General features: G+C 51.7%; 3 protein-coding genes across 3 annotated transcripts; 1 reads left to right on the plus strand and 2 right to left on the minus strand.

Moving 5' to 3' along the window:
- Positions 1 to 3,416: 3,416 nt before the first annotated feature.
- Positions 3,417 to 3,950, minus strand: LOC131569665 (proline-rich protein 9-like). Its single transcript, XM_058821911.1, has one exon. The coding sequence runs from the start codon at positions 3,948 to 3,950 to the stop codon at positions 3,417 to 3,419; it is 534 nt and encodes a 177-aa protein (XP_058677894.1).
- Positions 3,951 to 9,740: 5,790 nt separating this feature from the next.
- LOC131569498 (keratin-associated protein 16-1-like) lies at positions 9,741 to 14,675 on the minus strand. Its single transcript, XM_058821708.1, has 4 exons — positions 14,562 to 14,675; positions 11,347 to 12,707; positions 10,255 to 11,058; positions 9,741 to 9,885 (listed from the first exon to the last, which is right to left on the minus strand). The coding sequence occupies exons 1-4, from the start codon at positions 14,673 to 14,675 to the stop codon at positions 9,741 to 9,743; spliced, it is 2,424 nt and encodes an 807-aa protein (XP_058677691.1).
- Positions 14,676 to 23,969: 9,294 nt separating this feature from the next.
- On the plus strand, positions 23,970 to 25,402 carry LOC131569500 (trichohyalin-like). The gene is made up of 3 exons (XM_058821709.1): positions 23,970 to 24,107; positions 24,604 to 25,139; positions 25,186 to 25,402. Exons 1-3 carry the CDS (start codon positions 23,970 to 23,972, stop codon positions 25,400 to 25,402), a joined length of 891 nt encoding a protein of 296 aa, XP_058677692.1.
- The last annotated feature ends 89 nt before the right edge of the window (positions 25,403 to 25,491 follow it).

A 25,491-nucleotide genomic window follows, 5' to 3' on the forward strand; every position in this document is an offset into this window, starting at 1 on the left:
GAACCAGGATCCCCAGAAATCCTGGAAGCTGTTCCACCACCTGCCTGTGGATGCAAACCTTTGGTTATCCACGGGATTCTTATCAATCCCAGAAAAATTATCATGGTGTTCTGACCCAAAGAGTCCCAAATCTGTGGATGGAGTCTCAAAATTTCCAGAATTATATACTACAAATTTCCACCTGTTGCAGGCAGAATTTTTGGGGGAGAAAAGCTTCAAAACTCCAGTTTGGAGAAGAAAATGATGAAAAATCCCATTTTTGGGGAGACAGCCCCACTTTGGGGAAGAAAACAGGGAGAAATCCCATTTTTGGGGAGACAACCCCACTTTGGGGAAGAAAACAGCGAAAAATCCCATTTTGGGGGGGAGACTACCCCAGTTTGGGAAAGAAAACTGTGAAAAATCCCATTTTAGGGAGAGAACGGTGAAGAAAAAAGGGGAAAATTCCATTTTGGGAAGACAACCCCAGTTTGGGGAATAAAACAGCAAAAATTCCCATTTTTGGGGAGACAATCCCGGTTTGGGGAAGAAAACAGCCAAAAATCCCATTTTTCCCACCCCGGGGCACCAAACCCCTCACCTGAGCAGCGAGAGGGGCAGGGAAGGACTCACCTGGCGCGTCCTGCTGGAGGAGGGAGCTCAGGAGGAGCCGCTGCGGGTGTGGAGCTTCCCCAGGGAGCAGCTTTTATATCCCTCGGGATGACTCCGGATTAAACTCGGTGACCAGAATCTTTCACAACCGGAACCGGCTCCGCTCCCACCTCCTCCTGGACCTCGGTCAAAGCCCGGCTGAAATTCCCTCCTCTCCCATCTGCTGCGGGGGACTGGGTGTTCTTCACCCTGGGCACACCCAGGGCTGCTCATCGTGGGGTGATTTGTTAATAATTCATTAATAATTTCTTAATAATTCACAACATCCCCGTCCCGGGCAGAGATCCCACAAAGAATCGGCAGCTGGGACGACTCACAGTTGTTTTAGGGTGTATTTTGGCTGGTTTTGGAATTATTTTGGGGTGGGAGCACCTGGAGAAGTCTGAGTGGGGTTGGGAATCTGTTCTGTCTCCTGGGAAGTCTCCAGATCCCAGTTTGGAGCCTGGAAAGGCACCAGATCCCAGTCTGGAACCTGGAAAGGCTCCAGATCCCAGTTTGGCACCTGGAAAGGCTCCAGATCCCAGTCTGGAACCTGGAAAGGCTCCAGATCCCAGTCTGGAACCTGGAAAGGCTCCAGATCCCAGTTTGGAACCTGGAAAAGAACCAGATCCCAGTTTGGTTCTGGATTTTGCTGTTTCCCTCCTCTATTTCAGATCCCCCCCCCCAAAAAAAATGAAACTTTTTTTATTTTTTTACCCCAATAAATCAGGAAGATTTTCCAGGCTCCTCCACCTGATGAAATATCCCTAATTTATTGCAAATATCCCAGGAATTCCAGCAATTCCCGAAGCTGACCACAGCTGGTGCGTCAGGGCTTGGCCACAGGAAATGTTGGGAGCACAGCAGGTCCCTCCAGGATTTTCCAGGTGCTCCCGTGATCCCAGATAAAATGGAAAAATTCCATTTCCAGGTACAGGTGATGGAGATGGTCCAGAATCAGGTGATTCACAGGGTTGGAGCTCCACGAGATTCCTGATTTAAGCCTTTTCCATGATTCATGCTTTTAAACCTTTTCCAGGCCTCCAAGAGCTCGGATCCCCAAAAATTTGGAGGAATTTGAGGCGCAAATTCCTCATTTCCCTGGGAATGCCCAGCCCAGGTGTGTTCAGGTGCAGGGTTTGTTTTATTTTTTTTTATTTTCCATGATTCCTGACTAAAACCTTTTCCACGCCCCCAAGATGTCACAAAAGCGTCACCTCCAGGGCAGAGCTTGGATCCTCAAGGATTTGGGTTCCTTGGGAGGAATTTGAGGTGGACATTCCTCATTTTCCCATCCATTTCCCTGTGAATTTCTGGCCCAGGTGTGGGGTTGTTCACCCCGATTCCTCAAACCTTTTCCATGTCCCCGAGATGCCACCAAAATGTCACCTCTGAGTGGCTCCTGAGGCAGATCCTCAAATTCCAGGTGCTGATTCCTCACTTCCCCTCCCATTTTTTTTGGGGGGGGGGAATTTTTGCTTCTGCTTGGCCTCCCAGGTGTGCTCAGGTGTTTGCCTTCCCCAGGTGTGGGGTTTTTTTGCCTCCTGTGATCCCCACCTGAAGGTGTCACCTCCTGGTGTCACCTCCCGGTGTCACCTCCCGGTGTCGACAGCGAGGGACACAAAGAGGAACCTGCTCCTCGCCTCCCCACCTGCCCATTAAAAAGGAGATTTGGAAACAGCGTCGGCACGCCCCCGAATATAAATATCTCTCTTTTCTTCTCCAGATTAGATGTTCCCCACCCTTCCCGTAATGAGGGGGTAGGTGGGGAGCGATTTCAGCATTCCCAGACGGAGCCGGAGGTGAAGAAAGCCACAGGCACAACCCGGGATACAGAGGGAGCTTTATCTCTGAAATTTGGGGGTTTTTAATGGGTTTAACTCCCTCCAGTTAACAACTTTTATGGGTTTAACACCCTCCAGGTGACCACAGGGTCACCTTCAGCCTCAAACTTATCCAAAATAAAGGTAGAGGAGCCTTTATTAAAATTATTTAGAATTATTAAAATTACTTAGAATTTACTCATTTATTTAAATATTTATTTGTTTAATTATTAAAATTTAATTATTTAAATTTATTTAAAATTGTGCCTTCCAGGTGTTAAATTCTTTTATTAATTAATTTAAGGCTTTCTTCTACTTAAATTCATCTTTTAACAGTTTCTAGGATTTACTTCCAAAATCCCAAGCTGTGAAGACCAAAACTCTGTCTGAAAATCAAATTCCTATCAATAATTTCAGAAAGGAATTGACCAGACGATGATTTCCTTGTTGGATTAGTAGGAATTTCTCCATATTTAAATGTTTTTTTACTTCAGGCGCAAAGCCCTCCCCAACCACTTTTGAAAACTGAAATTAAGGAAGATATTTTGGGGCCTGAAGTCGTGGAAATGGGGAGAAAAAAGACAAAAGACAGCTGGTGCCATCGATGGTCATTTTTTATTGCTGCACAGAGAATTCACAAGACTGAGAAGAGACAAAGAGGAGAAGGGAAGGGGAAAAGCGTCGACACCTTCCACCGCCAGCTGCTGACAGCGCTTCCCGGGATTCCCAACGCTAAAGTATTGGGAATACCCACGGAAAAACGCCGGCATGGCAGGAGCAGAAGTGAAAACACAGGGAACACTCAGACAGGAAACGTTTTCCAAGATGAAGAAAACATGGGATGATCAGAGCAGGGTTTTGCGTCGCCAATGGGTCTGCACCGTGTTTTCCATCCAGAACCCGCGATTTTGGCTCCTCACCGGTCACCGGAGCCTCCTCACGGGGCCAGGCCCGTGTCAGGGATCAGCAGGGGCGGGAGCAGGGCTCCAGGCACACGGCCTCGCACGACTCCACGCACTTGGTGCTGCAAACCTCGGTCTGGCACTGCTCCACGCACTTGGTGACACAGGGCTCGGGGCACTGGGCAGCACAGGCGTCCACGCACTGCGGGGCACAGCTGGTGGCACATTGGGTGGCACAGACGTCCACGCACTGCGGGGCACAGCTGGTGGCACACTGAGTGGGACAGACGTCCACGCACTGCGGGGCACAGCTGGTGGCACACTGAGTGGCACAAACATCCACGCACTGAGGGGCACAGACCTCCACACACTGGCTGGAGCAGGGCTTGGCGCAGACATCCACGCACTGCGGGGCGCAGCTGGTGGCACACTGGGTGGCACAGGGCTCCACGCACTGGGTGACACAGGTGGTGGCGCAGGGGGCCTGGCAGACCTCGACGCACTGGGTGGCGCAGGGCTCCGGGCACTTGGCGCACTTCTGCAGGCAGGCAGGGGGCAGGCAGGGCTGCTTGCACTGCTCGTAGTAGTAGGACATCTTGGGGAGGTGCTTTGGAAGTGGGAAAAAGCTGGGAAAAAGCTGGAAAAGAGACAAAAAAAAATTATCAGGATATCGGTTAGTTCTTATCAAGGAGCAATTAGTGGAGTGAGGTCCCCATGGGTTCGTGTTTGGATGAGGAAAGGAATGCTAGGAAAATATTCTGTGCCCAGGATTCCTGGGTTCTGGAGTTGGAAGGGACCCACAAGGATCTCATCAAGTCCAGCTCTAATTTCAATAAAGGTTCCTCCATCTTTATTCTGGATAAATTTGAAGCTGAAGGCGACCCCATGGTCTGGAGGGAGTTAAACCCCAAATTTCAGAGATAAAGCTCCCACGGTGTCGCAGGTTGTGCCTGTGGGCCAGTCCCAGGGTTTTTATGGAATTAATGCAGCAGAGAACCCCTTCCTTCACTGGGAACCTGTTAGGAAGCCTCGAGCTACAAATCCTGAATTTTATGGCATTTCCAAATTTGTAGAAGCCGTAACACAAAAACACCCCAGTTCCTGCTATTCCCAGTTCCTGCTATTCCCAGTTCCATCAGCAGCAGTTCCAGGGCTCGTCTCTTCCTTATCAGATCCTCACGCCCACCTGGGCACGTCCCCCGGGCTGGGAATTCCCAACCACAAAGCCCAGAGGCCACAAATCCCCACCATTATCCCATGGGATCACAGGGTGGTTTGGGTTGGGAGGGATCTCAAAGATCATCTCGTTCCAGCCCAAACCAAGTTGCTGCAAGACCTGTCCAACCTGGCCTTGGACATTTCCAGGGATGAGGAATCCATGGGATTCCTGGGCCAGGGCCTCACCACCTTCACGGTTTCTTCCCAATATCCTAAATTTCTCATTTTTCAGTGTAAACCCATTCCCTGCGTCCTGTCCCTGCAGTTCCTGAGGAAAATCCCTCTCCAGCTTCCCTGGAGCCCCTGCAGATCCCAGACCTGAGCTCTCCACAGGCTGAACATTCCCAGCTTTCCCATCCTGATGACATCCCCTGGGATGTCACTGGAATTTTTTGGGGATTAATGGGGCTCATTCTTCCGCAAGACCCAGAGGCTGCAGCTGCAATTTCCAGCTCATTTCCTCCTCTTGGCTTCTCCCAGGGATCTCCCCAGGCTTTGCCTGCAGGAATCCTGCAGCTCCCTCCTTCCAGATAGAGCCTCTTCCCACCCATCCCGTTTGAAGTCCCAGGAGCTGCTCCACGGCATCCATTAATTTATTTAATTCCCAGCCTTAACGAGGCAGGAGCAAATTAACCAGGATGGAACAGGAGGGAGGAGGAGAAGCAGCCACACTTCTGGACGAGGTGACTTCTCCAAGCTCCTCCAGACAGAGAAAACCCTAAATAAAACCCCCAATTCCAGCACAAATCCTAGAAGAGAAGCACAGGAGTGAAGTTCTCCTGGGACTCGGAGTAAACTCTCTTTTCCACAAGATATCCTGATAAAAATTCCCCGATAAAGCCAAGGAGGACTTACCAGAGGTCACTGGTCCTGGCAAGCGACGGAGAAGCCAAAGGAACTGGCGGGAGCCTCGGAACCCAAACCTTTTATACGGCCGGAGTGGCGTCAGCTCCGGAAACGCGGGAGCCCAGGGGGACGGACAGGTGACCACAAACTGCCCCGGCAGGCTCCTCCTCCACATGCTTTGCATGTTTGTTTGCATCCTAATTTTTGGTGGAAGGCCTCTTCCAGGAAAGCAGGTGATGCTGAGGCAGCCGCGCTCCCGTCCCGGTCATGCGGTTCCCAACGGGAATGGCGGAGTCATTAAAAAAAAAACAACCAAACCAGCGGGTGCTGAATTAATTGGTTTTCAGAAATGGACTTAATGTGCTGGGACCTTTCCGTGGCCTTATTTCCATAAATGTTGGGTTTTGATAGCTGGAGTTTTTCCAACATGGAATGGCTGTTATTAGGGAAGATGGGTAATTAATTGGGTTTACTATGAGAAATAGCCTGTCCTAATTCTCATGGAAAGGCACAGCCAATCGTCCAGCGCTCCCACGAAACCTTGAGGACCCCGTTTTCCTGATAACTTAAATTATTTCATTCATCCAACCCATTCCTCTCCATGGATTAACTCCATGTATGCTTGGAAATTCCAGTGGGGACACAAGTCCAGGTTTTTTGAGGAACACTTCAAGCCATTCAAGGCAGAATTATCCTCATTTTAAAAATGTTTTTCCCTCACAGAACAGCTCCAGTTTAAGTGGGATTTAGGCCCAGGATGATACTACTACTAATAATAATTTTTATTGAAGTTTTGCTGATTATGGAAAATTCATGTTTCTCCCAGATATTTCGATCACAGAGATGGGAATGTGACCATCACAAAAATGCTAAATAGCGGAAAAAAGCCACCCCAAAACAAACCAACCCAGCATGAGCAGCACGTCCTGTTTACGCCCCAAACCCAGAGTCTCCCAGAGAATTCCAGGCGTCAGTGCTGGTTCCTTCCCAATGCTTGTCCTGGAATTCCACCCAGAGCTGACGGATCTCCACGGGGTTTTTTGCCACCTCAGCTTTTCCACACACTCAGCTCCCCACGTGCAGATTCTGCCCCTTCCCCGGAGGCTCCGCTGCCCCCGAGGCTTTTCTGGGGATAAACTGGGACTCGTGGAGTGTGGTTTGCTCATCTTAAACACCTCCTTTGCCATGGGAGGAGAAACTACACCCAGCAGAGCTCGGATTTGCGAGATGAATTTTTTAGGCAGATGAATCCCTCCTCATTTTCTCCTCCTCGAGCTGCCGGGTGTGGAAATTTTCCCCCAGAGCAGCTTCCAATCCTTATCTTCCTGAGGAATATCCCATATTCCGGTTGGAACAGCTCCTCATTATCTCCTCAAGCTCCAGGCTCACCTCCAAACCATCTCTGAGGACCGGTCCTGCACCTCCCTTTCTACCCCGAGTTGTTTTACACCCTGTAGTTAACTTTGATTAGCCAGAAATTGGGGATTGTTTCGGGAGACGTAAAGGGACCCGCGCTCGGACACGTGGGAACGTCACGGGGGCCAGGTCGTTATCCCTAATTGGCACTCATTTGAGAATCTCCATTACGTCCGTGGGCAATCGGAGTCATTGGAGGTGTCACGTTGGTGTCGGTGAGTCAGGACCCCACAGCGATGTCCTTCGGTGGCTCCGGTGACTCCTCCATGGTAGGTCAGGTGTTCCAGAGGGAATTCCATGAGGGAATTCCATGAGAGAATTCCATGAGGGAATTCCACAAGGGCAGCACCCCCAGCTCCAAGGGTCTTGTGCTGAGGGGCCAAAGATTTTTCAGGATCATAAAATGTAGGAGATTGGGAAAGATCTCCCAGAACTTCGAGTTCAAGATGTGTCCGAGCCCACCTTGGTCATCCAGAGGAATCTCCAGAAATTCCTTGGACATCTCCAGATGTGGCCAATCCAACCTTCCCTGAGCCCCTTCCAAGGCCTGCCTACCCTTTCCAGGAGGGATTTTGTCAAATTTCTCACCCTTAGCCTCCCCTGGCAGAGCTTGAGGCCGTTTCCTCTTGTCCTGTCCCCGTTCTCTGGGATCAGATCCCAAATCCCGCCTGGAAGAGCCCAAAATTCCTCCTGGATCCCCCTTTTCTCCTCAGCTCACTCAGGATTCTCCAGACCCTTCCCCAGCCCCATTCCCACCCCTGGACAGGCTCCAGCCTCTCCAAGTCCCTCTTTCCATGATTCTCCAGACCTGGACACAGAATCGAGGTCCAACCCCTCCACCCCAAAATTCCCATTTTCCCAAGCACAAAAAGGAATTTTTTCTGCGTGTTTCCATCGATTCTCACAGAAATCAGGGATTCTCCCCATTTTCCTGCCCAAACCCTCCACGCCCGGTTGCAATAAACCCTCCTGGGCCTTCATCAGACCAAACTTTCCCCTCTCCCTGTTCCCACAAGGACCTGGGCGAGGCAGGAGGGTCTGAGCCAGCTCCAGGGCAGTGTCCAGGTGGCTCCGGGAGCCCTGGAATTTTTGGGATGCCAGGAGAATGACAGGAGAGGACATTCAGCCCCACATGGGCGTGAGTGGCTCCTCTGGTCCATGCCCGAGGGACAATTTGGATCCAGCCATGACAGGAACCCAAATCCCACCATTCCGGCCTCTTTTCCTGTTTACTGTGGAAGGTGAGCGCTCGGGGAAGAATGACAATTAGTGCCTGAGTAATTAAATCTGGGAAGGAGGAACTGGCTGTGGTTACGAAAAAAAAAATAATTCCTCACCTCTTTTATCTCTTTGCCTTCTTTGCTTTGATTTTCTCCGTTTTTACAGGAAAAATCTCTGGGTTTCCCTCTGGATTTTTTTTAACTTTAGTGGATAAAATTGCTTTGATCACCATGGAAATTTCAGAGCTCACCTGACAGAGGAACCAGGGGGTTTCTACAACATTTTCTTGTAGTGAGCAGCAATTTTCTGCCAGTTTTAATTCCACAGGTGTGAAATAAACATCCAGGTGTTCATGCAGGAAGAATTCCAATTTGTTTGTTTGTTTGTTTCTGGAAATGGGGGCTCCGAGATGATTCAAATCTGAATTTTAAGAACACGTGAAGGATTAATGGACACTCCTGCCAGCACCACGCCAGAAGGGAAAAATTAATCCAAAACCCATTTTTTCCCCCACCTACATTTAATTTCCCAGAAAACCGAGGGATTTGGGAGCAGGAGCGAAGGATATATTTGCTTGCACAGAATTTTAAGGAATTTTAGGGGCGTTTTGCAGTCCAGTGGAACCCCACGGGGATCGGAGGAGCTCCGAGGGAGGAGCTCGCAGGTTGTCACCAACCCCGGGCCTTGGGGCATCTTCGGTGGCGGCTCCCAGACGGTCGCGCCCCGTCTGCCGCCGCCCCCGCTCCTCCCGCCCGCATTCCGAGCGGGATTTGCTCCGCCAAACCCTCCCCGGGCCCGGCTCCCAGCCGAGATCAACCTCGGGAGCCTCCCGAGACGGTCCCGGTCCCCTTTTGAGGGTTTTGGATCTAGTGATGGAGGAGTGCTTGGAAAATTCAACTTTTTTTGGGGTTTTCAGGTGTTTTTCCAGGCTGGAAATCCCACCTGAGCTGGGATTTCTGATGTTGATCTGGGATGTCAGATGTTGATCTGGGATCTCACACATTGATCTGGGATATCGTGCATTGATCTGGGATTTCACACATTGATCTGGGATTTCACACATTGATCTGGGATTTCAGGGATGTCAGGACTGAGGGAAAGGCTGGAGATGTGCCGGAGTGGGAATTGGGATGGATTTTGGGAAAAGGATCTTCCCACCAGAATGTGGGAGCGCTCACCAGGATCCCCAAGGAATGGTCACCATCCCAAACCCACCAGAGCTCCAGGACAATGCTCCCAAGGACACAGGGGGATTTTGGGATGTCCTGAGCAGGGTCAGGAGTTGGATTTGATGATCCCTGGGTGCCCATTCCACAGCCTCAGTGAGACCTTCCCAAGAATTTTTTATTACAAAAAATCGGGATTTTAGGAAAGGAATTAAAAGGAAGCGAAGGAAATGAGCGAGGCTGAGTCCAAGATCGTTTCTTTTATTTCTTCAAGGAAGAAGATCAGAAGGAAGAACAGAGCAAAGAGGGGAATTCCTCCATCACACTCCCGGTGCGAGGGGGAATTTCAGATTCTTTCTCCCGGGGAACAATCCCGGGGGCACAAAATCGCTCGGTGACGTCCCGTGAGGAACGGCGCTTTCTTGAGGTGAAAAACAGCAGGAACGGGGCAGAACGCGAGGAAAACGAGGATTTACTCTTCTTCCGGAGATTCCGTGGGGATCCCAGCCCGGAGCCCCTCAGCGAGCCCGGAATTTTGGGCAGCCCGAGACGGAGCAGCGCTGGCCGCACACGGGGCAGGTCTGGGTGACGCAGGTGGTGGGACAGGAGTCGGCACACCTGGTGACAACCTGGACACCCCCACGGGACTGAGAGGTGGCACGGCTGGGGACACAGCACGGGGCTGGGCACGTGGTGGGCACTCCCTGGCAGCAGGGGTCTTGGCATGAGGTCACTCCCTGGCAGCTGGTGGCGCAGGTGGTCACTCCCTGGCCACACTGGTTTTGGCATGAGGTCACTCCCTGGCAGCAGGGGTCCTGGCAGGTTGTGGTGCAGGTGGTCACTCCTTGGCAGTAAGAACTTTGGCAAGTGGTCACTCCCTGGCCACAGGAATTTTGGCAGGAGGTCACTCCCTGGCAGCAAGGGTCTTGGCAGGTGGTCACTCCTTGGCAGCAAGGGTCCTGACAGGTTGTAACTCCTTGGCAGCAGGAACCTTGGCAGGTGGTCACTCCTTGGCAGCAGGAGCTTTGGCACCTGGTCACTCCCTGGCGGCAGGAATCTTGGCAAGTGGTGGCGCAGGTGGTCACTCTCTGGCCGCAGGAGTTTTGGCAGGTGGTCACTCCCTGGCAGCAGGGGTCCTGGCAGGTTGTGGTGCAGGTGGTCACTCCTTGGCAGCAGGGGTTTTGGCAGGTGGTCACTCCCTGGCAGCAGGGGTCCTGGCAGGTCGTGGCACAGGTGGTCACTCCCTGGCAGCAAGGGTCCTGGCAGGTGGTGGTGCAGGTGGTCACTCCTTGGCAGCAAGGGTCCTGGCAGGTCGTGGTGCAGGTGGTCACTCCCTGGCAGCAGGGGTTTTGGCAGGTGGTCACTCCTTGGCAGCAGGGGTCCTGGCAGGTTGTGGTGCAGGTGGTCACTCCCTGGCAGCAAGAACTTTGGCACGAGGTCACTCCCTGGCAGCAGGGGTCCACACACCTGGTGGCACATCTGGTGACACAGCAGGGATCTTGGCACCTGGCCACCCCCTGGCAGCAGGGATCAACACATCTGGTGGCACATCTGGTGACACAGCAGGGATCCTGGCACGTGGTGATGCGCTTGGTGACCTCCTGGCAGCATGGGTCAACACATCTGGTGGTGCACTTGGTGACCTCCTTGCAACATGGATCCACACATCTGGTGACACATTTGGTGACCTCCTGGCAGCATGGATCAATACATCTGGTGGTGCACTTGGTGACCTCCTGACAACAGGGATCAACACACCTGGTGACACACTTGGTGACCTCTTGGCAGCAGGGATCCACACACCTGGTTCTGCACTTGGTGACCTCCTGACAACACGTTTCCACACACCTGGGGTCACACCTGGTCACACAGCACGGATCTTGGCACGGGGTGGAGCTCTTGGACACCTTCTTGTAGCACGGATCCACACATCTGGAGCTGGACTTGCTCCCCTTCTTGGAGCAGGGGTCTCCACATCTGGCGCCGGACTTGGAGCCTTTCTTGCACCACGGGATCACCCACGGGCTGCTCCACTTGGTCACCTTCTTGCAGCAGGGCTCGTAACACGGCGTCAGGCCCCTGGGGGCCTTCTTGCCACACGGGTCCACACACGTGGTGACACATGGGTCCACATACGTGGTGACACATCTGGTGACCTCCTGGCAGCAGGGATCCACACACCTGGTGACACACTTGGAGACCTCCTGGCAGCACGGGTCCACACACGTGGTACATGTGGTCACTTCCTTGCAACACGGATCCTGGCATGTGGTGACACACTTGGTGACCTCCTTGCAGCACGGATCCACACACGTGGTGGCGCATGTGGTCACCTCCTTGCAGCAGGGATCCTGGCATGTGGTGACACATTTGGTGACCTCCTTGCAACACGGATCCTGGCACGTGGTTGTGTACTTGGCGACCTCCTTACATGTTGTGGTGCACGTGGTCACCTCCTTGGAGCAGGGATCTTGGCACGTGGTGACGCATTTGGTGACCTCCTTACAACAGGGATCCTGACATGTGGTGACACACTTGGTGACCTCCTGGCAGCAGGGATCCACACACGTGGTGGTGCACCTGGTCACTTCTTTGCAACACGGATCTTGGCACGTGGTGACACACTTGGTGACCTCCTTACAGCAGGGATCTTGGCACGTTGTGGTGCATGTGGTGACCTCCTTACAACACGGATCCTGGCATGTTGTGGTGCATGTCGTGACCTCCTTACAACACGGATCCTGACACGTGGTGACACACTTGGTGACCTCCTTATAACACGGATCCTGACACGTCGTTGTGCACGTGGTGACCTCCTTATAACATGGATTCTGACACGTGGTGACACACTTGGTGACCTCCTGGCAGCAGGGATCCTGGCATGTGGTGACACACTTGGTCACTTCTTGACAACATGGATCTTGACACGTGGTGGTGCACTTGGTGACCTCCTGGCAGCACGGATCCTGACACGTCGTTGTGCATGTGGTGACCTCCTTATAACACGGATCCTGACATGTGGTGGTGCACTTGGTGACCTCCTGGCAGCACGGATCCTGACACGTTGTGACACACTTGGTGACCTCCTGGCAGCACAGATCCTGGCACGTGCCCGCGGAGCACTTGGCCACCTCCTGACAGCAGTCCCGGCTCCTGCTGCAGCTCTCGGTCACCCGGCAGCAGCAGCAGGGGTTCCTGCAGAACCTCGTGGAGCACCCAACCACATCCTGGTCACACGGGGGGCCACTCAAGGTGGCCACGAGGCTGCAGGGCTTGGTGGCCTGGGCCAGGCTGCCCAGGCTGCCCAGGCTGACGTAGGTGGTGGTGCCGGGGTAGCAGCAGGGGCTGCGGCGGCGAGGGAGGCACGGGAAGGTGCCGGTGGTGTCGCAGGGATCCAGGCTGGAGCTCACCGGGAAGCTCCTCACCAGCACGGCCGGAGGGGGGATGCAGATCTGGCTCAGCGGGCAGCCGGTGGCACGACGCATCTTTGGGGGGAAAGGGGGAGGCTGGAAGCAGGAAGGGATAAAATTTAATTTAAAAAAGGTGTGAAAACATTCCAGGCTGTTCTATACACTGAATTAATTAATCCTTTTTGCACCGAATCCTGAATTGGGAAAACAGCCGTGAGGCGAGGAAGTGACTCCACGTGAAAGCGTTTTAGACAAATTTGTTGCTGTTTTCAAGGAGCTTCCTCTCAAAACAGGAAGAAAAAATTGTTTGGGCTCCTTTAGGTCTGAAGCCTCCACCTGCCCACACCTCCCCTTGGTTCGGGATGAATCTTTAACATTTCTACGGTGATTTCACCCAAAAAGGCTTCAGAACACCCTGCCCTCATCCAGAGGACGCCAGTGGCGGCTCCATGCTGGGAAACCTCCCCAAGGAAAGGCTCGGCCGTGGTTTCTTTTCCCACAAAATCTGCCTGGCCCTTCCCACCTGGATTTTTCCTCCCAGGCACTGCGGCCTTCCCTGGCAGCCTGAGAGGCTCCACTCCTTATCACCCCTCCCACTCCTCCCCTTTGAAGTCCCAGCCTGGCCTTTTGATCTCTCCCAACGCCAACAATTCCCTGGGTGAAACACAGCAGCAAAGTCGGTGAGGACACAGAGAGAATTTCATCCTCCTCAGTGGAAAAAGAGCAAAACTGGCAGCAAATAAACCCCGGAGAAGATGGAATTAAAATCTGGGGGAATCCCAACCCCAATATCCCCAAGCAGAAACACTTTTAAGTCTTTTAATTTGTTTCTGCATGGCTCCGAAATGAAAAAAAAACAAACCCCAACCACGAGGTGACTTCCAAGGAAACCGAGCTGGACTTACCCAATTCTCCACCAGCAAGCACCAAATGAAACCAAAAATGGCTTGGGGAGCAGGACAATAGGAATCCTTTTATAGGATTTTGGTGTCCGTGGCTCCGGAAGTGAGACACCTCAGGGGTATGGAAATCAAATATTTAATAATCCAGACCTGCTCTGCTCCAATCCTTCAATTACTTGGCTCGACGTTATAATTTTTAATGTTGCCGGGGTGGGATGTGAGGCTCTCATGACTGCCAGGAATTCCCCGTCCACGCATTTCCTACGGACTGGGAAATGCAGATGAGACAGCCTGGAAACAATCCCCCTCAGGATTAAACTCCGGAAAAAAATCTGTTTTGGAGCATTTGGGGAATGGAGGTGGGATGGGACTCTGGATGGGTCTTGGTTCTCTTACAATATTCCTTCTGCTGGGAATTTTATTCCTGATAATCTGCTTGGTTTTCCCTCAATCCCTCAGCTGGAAGAGCCTCTCCAAGAATATTTTGGATGGCTCAAAGAGGCCCCAGGATCATCCCCAAATCCTTCAGCGTCTCCCACTCCACCTTTTCCTCAAGGTCCCTGGAACATCTGGGTGCCCTTGGTTGGTCTTGAGCTGTGGGACCCTAATCGGACACAGCTCCAGATGTGGTGCAGGAATTCCCTGGACACCTCCAGGGGTGGTCACTCCAACCCTCCCTGAGCCCCTTCCAAGGTCTTTTCCCTTTTCCAGGAGGAATTTCCCCAAATTTTCCACCCTGAGCCTCCCCTGGCACAGCTCGAGGCCGTTCCCTCTTGTCCTGGCCCCGTTCCTTGGGATCAGATCCCAAATTCCCCTTGGAAGAGCCCAAAATTCCCCCTGGATCCCTGAGGATTTTCCAGACCCTTCTCCAGCTCCATCCCCATCCCTGGACAGGCTCCAGCTCCTCCCTGTCCCTCTTTCCATGATTTTCCAGCCCTGGACACAGCCCTGGACATTCCCCATCCCAGGGGACAATCCCTGCCCTGGTCATTTTTGCCACAATTCTTTGATTTTTCCTTTTTAGTACAAATTTGATTTCTTTGATTTGCTTGGATTTTGGCCTGTCGGCCTCCAGGGCAATCTTCACATTTCCAGGATCTCCAGGACCTTCCAGGACCTCTCCCGCGTGTCCCAGCTCCATCAGGCGACACCCAGAGTGATGAGGGATGAGCTCTGTGATCTCAGTGGCCTTTGGGCCGATTTTTGTGCCCGTTTCTGGTGCCAGGAGGTCGCACCCAGCCCGAGAAGGTGACAAACTTCACGCAACCATCACAGCTTGGAGCCGCCGCTTTCTCCCCGCGGAAAAGCCGTCCCAGCCTGGAAAAGAAGGAAGAGAGACCCAACCAGTTCCCCTGAGACATCAAAGGCTCTGGGATTCTCCTCTGCTCACTGCCACCCAGCCCGAAGCCACCCGGTGACACAGCCAGGGACAGGAGTGACTCGCACCAGAGGCGAGGTTGTTTTCCACCAGGACACCAAGAGGGGTTTTGCCTCTTCTCCCTCCAAATTTTGCTGTCCAGTGTGGTGGTTTTTTGTTATTTCCTGGAAATAAATAAATTTGGGATTCATGACCCCTTGGGTTGGGAATTTGCTGCTGAGTGCAGGAAAAATTTCCTCCTTTTTTTGTTCTTTTTTTGTTCAAGCTCTCCCTTTGAGATTTCCTTGCTCAAATCTGTTCTCAGCCCAACAATCCCAATGATTTTCCAATGTTTTTTGGGAGGGAACGGATTTGATTCACGTTTTTGGGTTTATGGATTTCCAGCCAGGTGGAATTCAGCGGGTTTGGGGTAAAATGAAGGGAAAATGGTGGTGGTCACTCCTCCGGTCACCGGCCTGCTCGTGCCACACGAGGACAATGCCACCGTCACGACAACGGGGACAGGATTTGAGTCAGAACTTCGGGAGAGGACAGAAAACATCACGAGACGAGCGGTGAGCAAAGAGTTTCCAGCAGCCCCGTGGAAAAACAGGACAGAAAAAAGGTCAGAAGACGTGGCTAAAAGTAAAAGAATCCCCCGAATCCCACATCCCATCCTGTCCCTAATGGTCCTCACGAGGTGTTGGGCTGGAGGCTGTCGGAGCATCCCAAAAAACCTGCCCCGTCACCAGGCCGGGAATCCACTCATTTCCCAAATTCCTCCCTGGCGTCTGCGGGGCCACGTGAATTCCCGAGCTCCAGGTCCGGCTGCAGCTGCGGAAATAGGCGTTTTCCATTAAAAATAATTAGGCAAATCATCCCTGGCGGGGCAGAGGCGGAGCGAGGCCGTGCGGAGCTCCGGGTGCCTGGGGCTCCGCGGCTCCGGAGGCCGGGAACACACCAGGAACATCCCGGGAACACGCCAGGAACATCCCGCAGATCCCGACCCGGTGAGTCTCCTTGGGATCCTGCAGATCCTGGTTGTCCTTTCCCAGAATAGATTCCCTGGAAAGTTGAAAAAGGGGGATTTGTGGTGCTCGGTTTCCTCGGGGATAGAGGTTTCAGAGGGTAAAATCCTTCCCTTGGCTGTAATTCTGGAATTCTCAGGGATGTTCTGGAAAATTCCTGTTGTTCCAGCAGTGGATTTAGTGGGATTAAACCCCGTGCTGCCAGGAGATCCAGGATCCATTCCAAACAACTAGAGAAGGGAAAAACCACTGAAGAAAGGAAAAACAACTGGCGAAGGGAAAAACAACTGGGGAAGGGAAAAACAGCTGGGGAAGGGAAGGGAGTTATTTGAAATTTATAAACCTGAAAACGTGAATCAAATCCATTGCTATCCCCCCCAAAAAAGCTGGCAAATTGTTGGAATTGTTCGGCTGAGAGCAGATTTTAATGAGAAAAGCTGATTTTGGGAGTTTGAAGAGAAAAGTGAAAAAATGAGGAATTTCCCCTGATTTTTCATGGGATTGGGTGTGAAATTGTTCCTTTTCTTGCAGCTCTCCATCATCGCAGGGAGATGAATTCCCAGTGCCCGCCCTGTTCCTGCCTGGAAGAGTCTGCCCAGAGCCATCCCTGTGCCGTGGCGGCCCCGGAGCAGAATTCCCCGGCGGATCCCTGCCCGTGCCAGGACGTTTGTCCCTCCTGTCCCTGTGACCTCCCTCAGGTCCCCCTCGGGGTCACCTCCTCGTCCCTCCCCACGGATTCCGATCCCGTGAAAATCCCGAGCTCTGGAGAGGAACCCTTCACCTTCGAGACCCCTGGGATGTGTGTGATGAGGTTCCCGCTGCAGAAATCCATCCTGACCGTGGAGCTTTGTCCCCCTGACTCCGACGGGATCTTCTCGCTGCCCCAGGAGGAGCTTGGGGTCTCCAAAACCTCTGGGAGCTGCCTGGACAACCTGGAGAAGCTCCACCAGGAGCTCCCGGCCGTGGATCCCTGCACCCTCGAGGTGGTGGAGTTGGGCACGGATGAGCCGTGCCAGGCCCAGGGCACGATCCTGGGGGATCCCTGCGTGTCCCAAAGTGGGATTTCCACAGATCCCTGCACGTCCCAAAGTGGGATTTCCACGGATCCCTGCACGTCCCAAAGTGGGATTTCCACGGATCCCTGCGTGTCCCAAAGTGGGATTTCCACAGATCCCTGCACGTCCCAAAGCGGGATTTCCACGGATCCCTGCGCATCCCAAAGCGGGATTTCCACGGATCCCTGCGCATCCCAAAGCGGGATTTCCACGGATCCCTGCGCATCCCAATCCCAGGGACTCGGGGACGCCGGAGACGCCAAGGACAGCAAACCCCAAACGTCCTCACGGAGCCCGTTCCGCCTCAACTCCTGCACTTCCAGCGTCGTGGAGCGCTGCCTCTCCCGCTGCCAGAGCTGGTTCCGGGGCAAGAAATAGGATTTGGGATCAGTGGGATGAAGGAAAGGGGGTCCCTGCCCGGCTCGGGTGAGTCTGAGCTTCCCACAAAAAGAGAGGGAATTGCTTCACGTGAGATTATTAAAAAAAAAAAAAAAAAAGCTGCTTTTCAATCATCTCTTAATTACCGCGTCAGTCTGATTGCCCAACGAAAAGCGCAATAAATAATGGGAAAATGATCCCAGTGGGAATTGCAGCCGGGGTCCTGTTTCATCACCCGCCGCCTTTTCGCTTCCCACGGACGAACAAGATTCAGAGCCTGCCTTAATTCATTCATGGTTTTAATGTTTTTAATTTTTAATCCTTCTTCTTAATGGTTTTCCCCATTAAAATTGTGGGAATACTGAGGAGAGCAAATTTTCCTCATAAATAAAACTCGAGGAGCTCCTTCCCCATGGATGAAAATTTTTTTAGGGAATTCTGGGCTGGATCTGAGTTTGGGGACCACCAGCAGCCCCCCCACACCTGGGGCTGCTCCCAAATTTATTTCGGGGAGCTAGAATTCGGGTTAAAGATGGAAGGAATTCCAGCTGGGGAATGGGGTGAAAATGTCGTGAGGAATTAGGTGTAAATATCCCAAAAATGGGATTAAAACTTCCTAAGGAATGGGATGAAAATATCTTGAGGAATTGGATTAAAACACTCCAAGGAATTGGATGTAAACATCCCAAGGAATGGGATAAAAATATCCTGAGGAATTGGGTGAAAACATCCCAAGGAATTGATTAAAACATTCCAAGGATTTGGGTGAAAACGTCCCAAAAAATCGAATTAATACATCCCAAGGAATGGGATGAAAATATCCTGAAAAATTAGATTAAAACATCCCAAAGAATAGGGTGAAAGCATCCCAAGGAACTGGATATAAACATCCCAAAAACTGAATTAAAATATTCCAAGGAATAGGATGAAAATATTCTGAGGAATTGGATTAAAAATTCCAAGGAATTGGGTGAAAACATCCCAAAAAAATGTGATTAAAATATCCCAAGGAATGGGAAAATGAGCAAAAGAGAGCACGGAAAAATCCCTCCCTCCCCAGGAGGATCAGGAAAGGAAAATTCAAGATATTTGCGAGTTTGGGGCTTGGAAGGCACGGAAAGGGTTTAATTAATTCCTCCTTAATTATCATTAATGAATGCTGGATTTATTAAAAGCGTCTGAAAGCAAGGGAAGGGTCTGGGATGCGAATCCCTGATTTGAATTGTGGGATTATTCAAATCCGGAGAATTCGAGGGCAGCCCTGGAATCCAATTATTGAAATATCCTCATTAACATGGAAAAAAAAAGCGGGATTAGGGGAATTTGAATTTCTGACACCTCTTAATGTCAGAGGGGATTTGGGACAGCGGGAAGAGCTTGGGGAAAAAAGGAAGGATTTGATTCCAATTATTTAATCACAGTATTTGATTGCAATTATTTAATCACGGAGATGTGGAGAGGGGAATCCCTGCGGAATGGGAAGGTTTAGGAATCTGCTTCAGGATGAGGCAAAAAGGGGAAAAAAGGCCGGAATCTGGGGAGAATTCCTGCAGCTCTCAGGAGGGGACGAGGGAAGGAAATGGGGAAAAATGGGAAAGGAAAGATGGGAAGGGGATAATGTGGAGAAAAGCCAGAAAAAGATGGATGAAACCAGTAATAATGTGGACAGCTTTACCTTCAAATAGAGGGATAAAAGCTGCAGTAATGAAATATAAAATAAAATAAAACATAACATATATTATGTGTATATATATATAAAATATGTAAAATACATTATATATTTACATTATATAAAAATATATAATATATAAAAATATAGCCTATATATTTTTATATATATATATATATATATATATATTGATAGATATAAAATATAAAAGTATTTCAATCGACCTTCCTGAGGCATTTAGGGGACTCCCAGTGGCTCCCAGTCCGGCCCTGGGAGAAGCGCGAGGAGTCCCAGCGCTTTTCCCTCCGCGTGCCTCAGTTTCCCCGCGTGTCCCCGCCATTCCAGGGATCCCGGTCCCGCTCCCGGAGCCGCTTGGTGGCACTGTGCGAGAAGATTTCGCCGCTCGCTGCCGGATCCAGGAGACTTCCAGGATCATCAGGAACATCCAGGGAAAGAGCTCCGGGATCACCGAGTCCGAGATGGGATCGATCCCCCCTTGGTCATCCCGAGGAATCTCCGGGAATTTCTTGGGACACCTCCAGGGGTGGCCATTCCGAACCTCCCTGAGCCCCTTCCAAGGCAAATATAAAATAGAATAAAACAAAATAAAATAAAATAAAATAAAATAAAATAAAATAAAATAAACTATTTTTATATAAAATAAAATAAACTAAAATAAACTAAACTAAAATAAAATAAAATAAAATAAACTAAACTAAACTAAAATAAACTAAAATAAAATAAAATAAAATAAAATAAAATAAAAATAAAATAAAAATAAAATAAACTATTTTAAAATAAAATAAAATAAAATAAAATAAAATAAAATAAAATAAAATAAAATAAAATAAAATAAAATAAAATAAAATAAAATAAAATAAAATAATTTTCTCAGTAAATTTCCCAAATTTCCCGCCCTGGCACAGCTCGAGGCTGTTCCTTCTTGTCCTGTCCCATTCTCTCGGATCAGAACCCAAATCCCCTCTGGATCCCCCTTTTCTCCAGGATCAGCCCCCTCAGGACCCTCCGTTCCCGTTCCCAGCCCCGGCCCAGCCCCGGTTCCCATCCCAACATCCTCATTCCTGTCCCTTCCCCTCCCTCCCTCCCCACCCCTCTCACCAAACCCGTTCCGAGCCCCGGGCGTGGCTCCGGCACCGCCTGAACCCCAACCCAGGGTAAAAATAACCAAAAGCACCAAATTAATGAAAATAACCTTTCCTGCCCAGTTCCTGCCCCATTCCTGCCCAATTCCTGCTGGGGATGGCTATGGGAGGGGCCAGGAATTCACTCCAGAGAAAATCCTCATTAATGAAAAATTTTCATCATTAAAAGCAAATAAAGATGGGGGGATTGGGTGAGGGGCCTTTCAGGGGTGTCTCCCCAGAAATTCTCAGGCCAGAATCCTGATCCTATAAAAGATGGATTTGGGTGGGATATTTGGAATTCCCAACCTTCCCTGGGCTGCTTTGGGTGGGACATTTGGAATTTCCAGCTCTCCCCTGGTGTGTCCACAGCTGAGATCCCCCACCAGAACTCATCCCAAAATCCCACAAATCCGAGATGCCCCGATCTGGGGAATTCCGATGGAATTTTGGAATTCCAGATTCCCCAAAATCCCACAAATCCGGGCCCGACCCGGGGAATTCTGAGGGGATTCTGGAATTCCGGATCCCCGTGGATTTGCTGGGGGTGGTTTCTGGTTTGGGATTTCTGATTCAGGGCCAAGGCCGCTGTGGGATTCGAGGCCGTCTCGGGGGTGACGTCGGAGGTGGCGCCCGGGGCTCCGTGTCCTGCGTGTCACCGACCTCAGACGAGGCGTGGGGACCTCGGCCGGGCCCCGATGGCTCTGATTGGGGACAGGCAGGTGACAGATGGGGACAAACAGGATGAGTGGGGTGAGGAGTCCTGGGGCTCCAGCCCCGCTGACCTCACCCCACTGCCCGTCCACATCCCGGCTGGAAAAGTGTCCCAGGATCCAGGTGGGACAAATTCTGCCATCCCAGGTGGGTCCAGCCTGACCTTGGGCACTTCCAGGGATGAGGAATCCATAAAATCCCATCCAAACCAGCCCAAGGAATCCTGGAATGGCTTGGGATGGAAAGGAACCTGAAATCCCAAAAATTCCACCCCAGTTCCATGGGCAGGGACCTTCCCCTATTCCCAGGTGGGTCCAGCCTGGCCTTGGGCACTTCCAGGGACGGGAAATCCATGGAATAATCTGGAATCACCTGGAGCAGGGAAGGACTGATCCCTAAAATTCCATCTAAACAAGCCCAGGGAATTCTGGAAGGGTTTGGGATGGAAAAGAACCTGAAATCCCAACAAATCCCACCCCAGTTCCATAAGAACTGCCAGGACATGCCTGGAGCCTCAGGAGAAGCATTTCTGGGGAAAATTCAGCAGGAAAAGGGGTTCAGCATTGCCAGTACGTGCCTAGAACCTCGTTGCCTCATCCTGGGAATGTCACCAAGTCCCAGGAAAGCGCTCCCGAGCCCAGGGACCTTTTCCAAGGCGGGTTCCTGAGGCCCCGGCCCCTGGGGTGGGGATTCCAGACAGTTACAGGCCACCAAACCCCCCCTCATTTGCATAATCGCCCCAAAAATCCACCCCAAAATTACAGCGTCCCAAGGGTGTCATTATTGCCCAGGCGGGGCCTAATTTGCACCAGGGTAATTTAATCCGGGTTCAAAAAAAAAAAAAAAAAAAAATCCCAAAAATGAACGTTGGGGACAAATCCCCGGGCTGAGTGTCCCCGAGGTTATTAATTAGCCAGCGTTAATTAATTGGGCTCCTACACCCAGGGTGAGCCACAGGCGAGGCTGCGGGACGAGTTCCTGCTCTGAGGTGGCCCCCGTGATGTCCCCGTCACCCTGTGTCCCCTCCAAACCCCAAATTCAAGCTCTGGAATTTTCCAGATTTCCTCTAAGAGCTCCTGGGGAATAAAGGAAGAGTTAATTAATTTGCCGTTCGAAAGATTAAATTAAAAAATAAGGGGATTGTGAGGTAATTACGGCCTGAGGGAAGCCAGAGGAAATTCAGCATTAATCGACCTCTCAGCAGAGGTTTTTCTGCTTTTATTTTTAATTAAAATCCAGCCAAGTTGAAATTAAAATGGTCCAATTAATATTAGGAGCTTTATTGTGATTTTTCTCAATGAAAAGTCATAAATTGATTACAATTTCCTAGTTCAAAAATCCGTTTAAAAATTCATTTAATCATTTAAAAATGGCTGTGGTTGGTTTATTTTTAATATTGGATAATATGGCCAAATATTAATGAGAAGTAAAAATAAGAATAAAACTCTACAGGGGTGTCTCATGAACCAAAACCAGGAGGATTTGGGGAATCTCACCCAGATTTTAGGGCTGAAATCTTCTTCCCTTTGCCTGATCCAAACCTCAGCGACCTCAGGTTTGAAATTCCAAAGGAATTGCACAAAAAAGGGACAAAAAATCCCCTCTGGAATTGCGGGATTAATTACGTGGGTCATAAAGATCTTGATTGTCCCCTGATCTGCTCGTCCTGAGCTCTGCTGCCATCAGCACTTAAATTTTCCTTTTAATTAATTTAATTAATTTAATTCGTTTAATCTAAATATTAATCCCCATTTTCATGTGGTTTTGCAGGTGTTAAAGACACAAATCCCACCCATAACACAAATATTTACACTGAAATCCGCCCTCCTCCCTTTACGCTCTGGAGCCCTTCCAGATTTCCCCCCAAAAAAAATCCGAAACTCGACCATAAAAGGATTTTACAGCCAGGATTTTCCAGGATTAGGCGGAACCGGCCCGAAGAGCCGCTGCTATTTCGGGGTGAAAATGATAGGGAAGGGTTGATAAAGCCAAATAACCCGTTTGGGACTGGGCTTGGCCCGGGATGAATCAGGACAACGTCCACGAAGGGTGGCTCCTCTCCAACCCCGACGGGGACCCTATAAAAGCAGCGCCATCCTCGCCTGGCTCCGCACGGCTTCCCAGGAATCCCACTCGATCCCGACGGTGACTTGGGTGAGTGGGGCTCCCTTGGGAATGTTCCCTTTGCCGGGAATGTTCCCCTGGCTGGGAATTTGGGAATTTTCGGTGTTTCTCCGGGGTTCATGGTGGATGGGAGAGTCGTTCCCGGTGTTTTTTGGGAATATTGAGGGGTTTCTCCCTGTTGGAATCATCCTTGTGGGAAGGGAACACGGGAGAAGTTTGGGGAGTTCTTTGGGTGTGGGGACAGCTCCCGGCTGGAGCTGTGGCCCCTTCTCTGTGGAAATTCCGGCGTTTCCATGGGGCAGGGAGTGCTCGTGTGCCCGGGCACGTTCCGGAGGCGGGAATGGGGCACGGCGCAGCTCCCCGGGATCAGATCGGGGGCGGAGGTTCCCCATAAGAGATTTGGGCATCCCACAAAGGGAGGAAGGAGGGAAGGAGGAGGCTTTGGAGGTTTCCAGACGCAGCTCCTGAGGTCTCTGCCCCAGATCTTGTCTTGGGTTGGGTTAAAGCTGCTCTCACCAGGATCACAGGGATGGGTCTTGGAAACACCAGGAAGTCCTGGAATGAGGCCATGGAGATGCTCCAAGGGCTGAGGGAAGATTGGGAGAGCTTCTGGGGAGGAGAAGCTCTATGGTGACCTAAGAGACCTACCTGGACAGCAGAGGGGTTGGACTGGTTCCATTTAGTGCCCATTCCAAGGAAATATTCCATGGGATAACCCCACGGGGCAGGATCTGGGGGCACCTCTTGAGTCAGCTCCGCCAGGTCCCTCCCCGTCACCGCGTCCCCGTCACCGTTCCCACTCTGACGTCACCCAAACGCGTCAGTGGCGAGGCCAGAGGCCGCTCCCCATCCCACTAAAACCCCGGAATGTGTTCCCAACGGAGCCGGGAATTCTCCTCCCTCTTCCCAAGGGGATCCCCCAGCCCTTGGTGTGCTCCTGTCCCTCCAGGCTCGCTCGGATCTGCAGCATGTCCCCGCTCTTGGACAGCATCGCCACCATCGTCGGCGTCTTCCAGCAGCATGCCCGGGCAGATGGGGACGGCTCCGGGCTCAGCCGCAGGAGGATGAGGGAGCTGATCCAGAGGGAATTCGCAGATTCCCTGGTGGTGAGCGCTGGAGTGTGGGAATGGCAAAATCCTCTCTGGAAAGGGAATGGGGAGGGTTCCACCAAAGTTTGGGTTCCACCAAAGTTTGGGTTCCACTAAAGTTTGGGTTCCATCAAAGGTTGGGCTCCACCAAAGTTTGGGTTCCACCAAAGGTTGGGCTCCACCAAAGATTGGGTTCCACCAAAGGTTGGGTTCCTTTGTGCTGGAGAAGGGAATGGAGAATCCTGAGGGAGCTGGGGGGGCTCAGCCTGGAGAAAAGGGGGATCCCGGGAGGGTTTTGGGGAATGAATTCCCACAGCTGGTGCTGAGCCCTACAAGTGAAATTATGAGAGATGGAAGGAGAATTCCTGCGATTCTTCCCGTTGTTGCCTTTCTCCCCCAAGGAGCAGGAAGACCAAAATCCCCTTTTTCCCCTCACATTGTTGCATTTCTCCCCCAAGGAGCAGGAAGACCAAAATCCCCTTTTTTCCCCCACCCCGTGCTTTTCACTCCGCAGAAGCCACATGACCCTCAGACCATCGAGAAGATCCTGCAGTTCCTGGAGTGGGATGGGGACGGGGACATCGATTTCAACGAGTTCCTCCTCCTGGTGTTCCGTGTGGCCAAGTGCTGCTTCTGGTTCCAGCCGAGGGCCCCGTTCCTGGTGCAGAGGACAAAGCTCCCGACAGGCGGGAAATCCCTGCGGGAGACGGAATTCAGGAGCAGAGGGAGCCGCCGGCAGCTCCAGGAGGAGGAGGAGGAGGAGGAGGAACGACAAACCTGGGAGAGGAATCGTGAGGCTGAGCTGCAAGGAGACCTCAGGGTCAGGGAGGGGGAAATCTCGGAGGAAACGAGGAGGGATCAGCAGGAACGTCGCACACGGAGCAGGGAGGAACCACGCCAGGAGCTGATCCCTCGGAAATGCCGGGAACGGAGCCAGGAGCCGTGCGAGCAGCGGGAGAGCCGGAGAAGGCGGCAGCCCCTGGAGCCGGACAGAAGAGAGGGAGAGAGGAGAGACCAGGAGGAAGAAGAGGCAGACGTGAGGACAGACAGGCAACGCCGGGAACCCCAAGCACGGCCGGACCGGTGGAGCTGCCAGGAGCAAGGGCGTGATGAAAGAACCCAGCGGCCACGAGGAGCAGATGGAGAAGGAGACAACCGGCCACGGGAACCCGAATTGCTCCGGGAGGAGAGGAGCCGCCACTGCCGGCGTGAGCTGGGACAAAGGGAGCTGGAAGGGAGAAGGCGCCGGGCGGCTGAGCTGGAATGTCCAGAGTCCAGGAGGCCACACCAGTTGTACCTGGAGGAACCGTTAGAGATCGACCTCGGGGAATGTGGGAGAGCAGAGGCAGAGGAACGCGGCCACAGGCAGAGAACAAAGCGGGAACAGGAGCTGGAATCGGCT

This window comes from Ammospiza caudacuta, chromosome 30 (genome assembly GCF_027887145.1).
Source record: "Ammospiza caudacuta isolate bAmmCau1 chromosome 30, bAmmCau1.pri, whole genome shotgun sequence".
Lineage (NCBI taxonomy): Eukaryota > Metazoa > Chordata > Aves > Passeriformes > Passerellidae > Ammospiza > Ammospiza caudacuta.